A 2,997-nucleotide genomic window follows, 5' to 3' on the forward strand; every position below is an offset into this window, starting at 1 on the left:
GGGAAAAAAATATGAAAATTTCTTCCAAAGAAGTTATTCCACTAAGAGCAGAACTGACGAAGATATTACCCTGCCTATAACCTTTCAATAGTTGAACCTTTGCATCCTTTAAAAGTCCCTTTAACACATGACCTCCAATTTCCAAAGCCTCACTTTCCTAAGAACTAGCAGGTTACAGAATAGACCAGTCTTCCCTGCCCACAACTTTCCTATCTGGAAAATATACCTCTCAGGATTCCGCTCTAGTGTGACCCTTTTAAAGTTACCGTCTCCTTCTCCAGAGACAAGCTCAGCCTTTCCTTTGCAACCAGTGTGCCCTCTGTCCTTAAGGAAGAGCAGCTAGTGCAGTTTGACTCGCCAGAGTCTGGTTGAAGGATCACTCACTGGCTGGGGATTGAGGGGACCATGGCTCCTGTCTGACTCCCTGACAATGTTAACTACTTTAACTCATGAAGTTAAGGGCTCAGTGTCCCACCTCGAGCTGACTAGGCAGTGCAGGCTGTGAGGTCTTTTGGAACCCTGGAGAAGTGGGTTCTAACATAGCCACATGAGCCTTTCCCTCCTCTTTCTCAGAAAATGCAGCTGCCCATGGACTGGCCCACTTCTGAAGAACCTGAGCCCCTGGTCATCGATGAAGTCTTTCAAGTGATCCCAGTCTTCAGACGTCCCCTTCATTCCATCTGGCCAGAAAAGGGACGAGTTCAAGATCACTATACTTCTGAGGAAGACAGTGTCTCAAGCCCACCACCTCAAAGAGCTCTCACAGCGGAGACAGGACTAGTGGATCTGTATAAGGTGCTGGAGAGCAGGGACTCTCACTCAAAGCCAGTAAAACCAGCGAGCTCCATTACGGTCCTCCCTGTGGACTACCTTCCTACCCATGAAGGTTACTTACCCTCCAACACAGATTATCTCCCTTCACAAGAGGCTCCTATAACTGACCCCCTGGAAGAACTGGAGCCTCAGCACATTTCTCTCTCTGTTTTCTCAAGTTCCCTTCACCCACTCACCTTCTCCTGTGGTGAAAAGCTGACTCTGGATCAGTTAAAAATGGGGTGCGGCTCCCTCATGCTTTGAGTGGTCAGTGTACCCCACATCAGCACACAGCATGCCCACCTACCCAGTCCCCTGCTCCAGTTGTCATCACCTCTAGGTGCTACCATGTCTGGTTGCAGCTAGAGAGCAGTCAAGCCAGCTCAGGGTGAATCTCAGGAACTGAAAATTGGCTGTAACCCAGATACCTCATCTTGCCTTCTCCAAAGCCTTAAGATTATATCCTGCACTATGTGGACCTAGACTCCAATCTAAGTTCCTACAACTTTGCTGCCAGAAAGGGGAAAGGGGCAAGTGGAAACCAACTCTTACTAGCAATGACACACAGTCCAGAGGACTATTCATGCAACTGTTTATAAAACAGCTACTATATACCAGGTCTTATATGTCTAGATTAGCACTGTCCAATAGGCCTTTCTGAAATAGACATCTTCTATATATATATCTCTATATATAGATATATCTATATATATCTGTACTGTTCAATACAGCAGACAGTAACCACATTGGCTGCTGGCACTTTAGAATGTGTCTAGTATTACTGAGGAACTGAATTTTGATTCTAATGAAAAGTCATGCATGATTAGTGGCTGCAAGTATTAGAAACAAGAATCTAGGTGGTGGATACACTAGCAAGAATTACAGGGGAACCGTCAAAACAGATCAGCCGTTTTACAAATGAGGTCATAAAAGGCCCTGGTGAGTGGAAGGGATTAAGTAAATTGGTAGTTACAAAAGAGGGGAATGTAAAGTACAACATCGATACTATAGTCAACAATACTGTAATAACTATGTATAGTTCCAGGTGGGTACTAATCGGAGGGGATTAATTCATAAATTATATAAATGTCTAACCACTATGCTGTATACTTGAAACTAATATTGTCAATTAAAAAAAGACCCAGGTGAACACCAAAATAAAAGGACTCCCAAGATAGCCATGACTGTCATTCATGGAAGCCTAAGAATGTACCTTTTCCCTAGATTTGTCTTCACCGTTCAGTGAATCGAGAGCAGCTAGATGGTGGAAAGCCACCATAAACCCACCTTAGGACCTTGAGTAAGCAGCCTCCCTCTGAAATGTCTTGAAAAGGAGTGAGACAAAGGCTCTCTGACCCATGTTTCTTCAAGGACTAGGGCTGTCTTAGGGCTCAAGACCCAAACTGCCACAGTTGCACTTGTTAGTCCCCTGTACCCAAAGGCTTCCTGCCCTTTCCTCAAGAAGACTCTGAGCTGGTCCTCAAACAGTTCAAGTTGAGCCTGGAAAATAATTCTCCTTTCCCCAACACAAATTTGGAACATAATACATTTTACTCCTTTAGAGCTGTGGCCCCTGGCTTGTCACCCTCCCCTCGCCCACCAATGCCTCTAACCTTTCCCTATAGGCACTTCTGCTACGCAGGTGGGGAAGAGTCTTGGTCTAAATGCTAATAGCATCCTTGCTAAAAACAGAAAGAATGGCCCAAAATTTTTTCTTAAATCCCTACCCCCATCCCACCCAAACGCTGGAATTGAGGCAGCTTTGGTTTACCAGATAGATGTCCCTCAGAGCTCTAGAAATTGAACACTGCTCTACTTATTCATGTTTAACTCTTTCTATGCTTCCTGACATTCCAGACTTAATGAAATTGGTTTTCCCAGGCTTTGAAAAGCTCAAGCTCTTTCCTTACATCTTCATTCTACTCTATTTAGCAGCTGTGCAGCACCCCACTGTAGTCCCTTCTCTCTCAGCAGCTTCAGCATTGGCTTGTCCGCACCCATGATGTGGTGCCTTGTTTGCAATGAGCAAAGGCAAAAAAGGCCAGATCCTCAGAAACCCAACATCCTATCACCTTTCTTGCAATACCCATTTTCCTAGCCTTTTCTTTTGATGACCTGATATCCATCTTAGTCACTCTTCCCTTTCCCACTGGTCCCCATAGACCAGTTCCCAGTCTCCCTTTT

The 2,997-nt window shown here is 44.9% G+C and overlaps 1 protein-coding gene across 1 annotated transcript in view; it reads left to right on the forward strand.

Moving 5' to 3' along the window:
* The window catches only part of IL12RB2 (interleukin 12 receptor subunit beta 2), a 56,977-nt gene extending 55,900 nt beyond the window's left edge, over positions 1-1,077 (forward strand). The window contains exon 16 of the mRNA XM_025051947.1: positions 574-1,077. Within this exon, the coding sequence (XP_024907715.1) occupies positions 574-1,077 (504 nt within the window). The remainder of the gene's footprint in view (positions 1-573) is intronic.
* The last annotated feature ends 1,920 nt before the right edge of the window (positions 1,078-2,997 follow it).

The sequence above is a fragment of the Pteropus alecto genome, unplaced genomic scaffold (genome assembly GCF_000325575.1).
Source record: "Pteropus alecto unplaced genomic scaffold, ASM32557v1 scaffold25, whole genome shotgun sequence".
Classification (NCBI taxonomy): domain Eukaryota; kingdom Metazoa; phylum Chordata; class Mammalia; order Chiroptera; family Pteropodidae; genus Pteropus; species Pteropus alecto.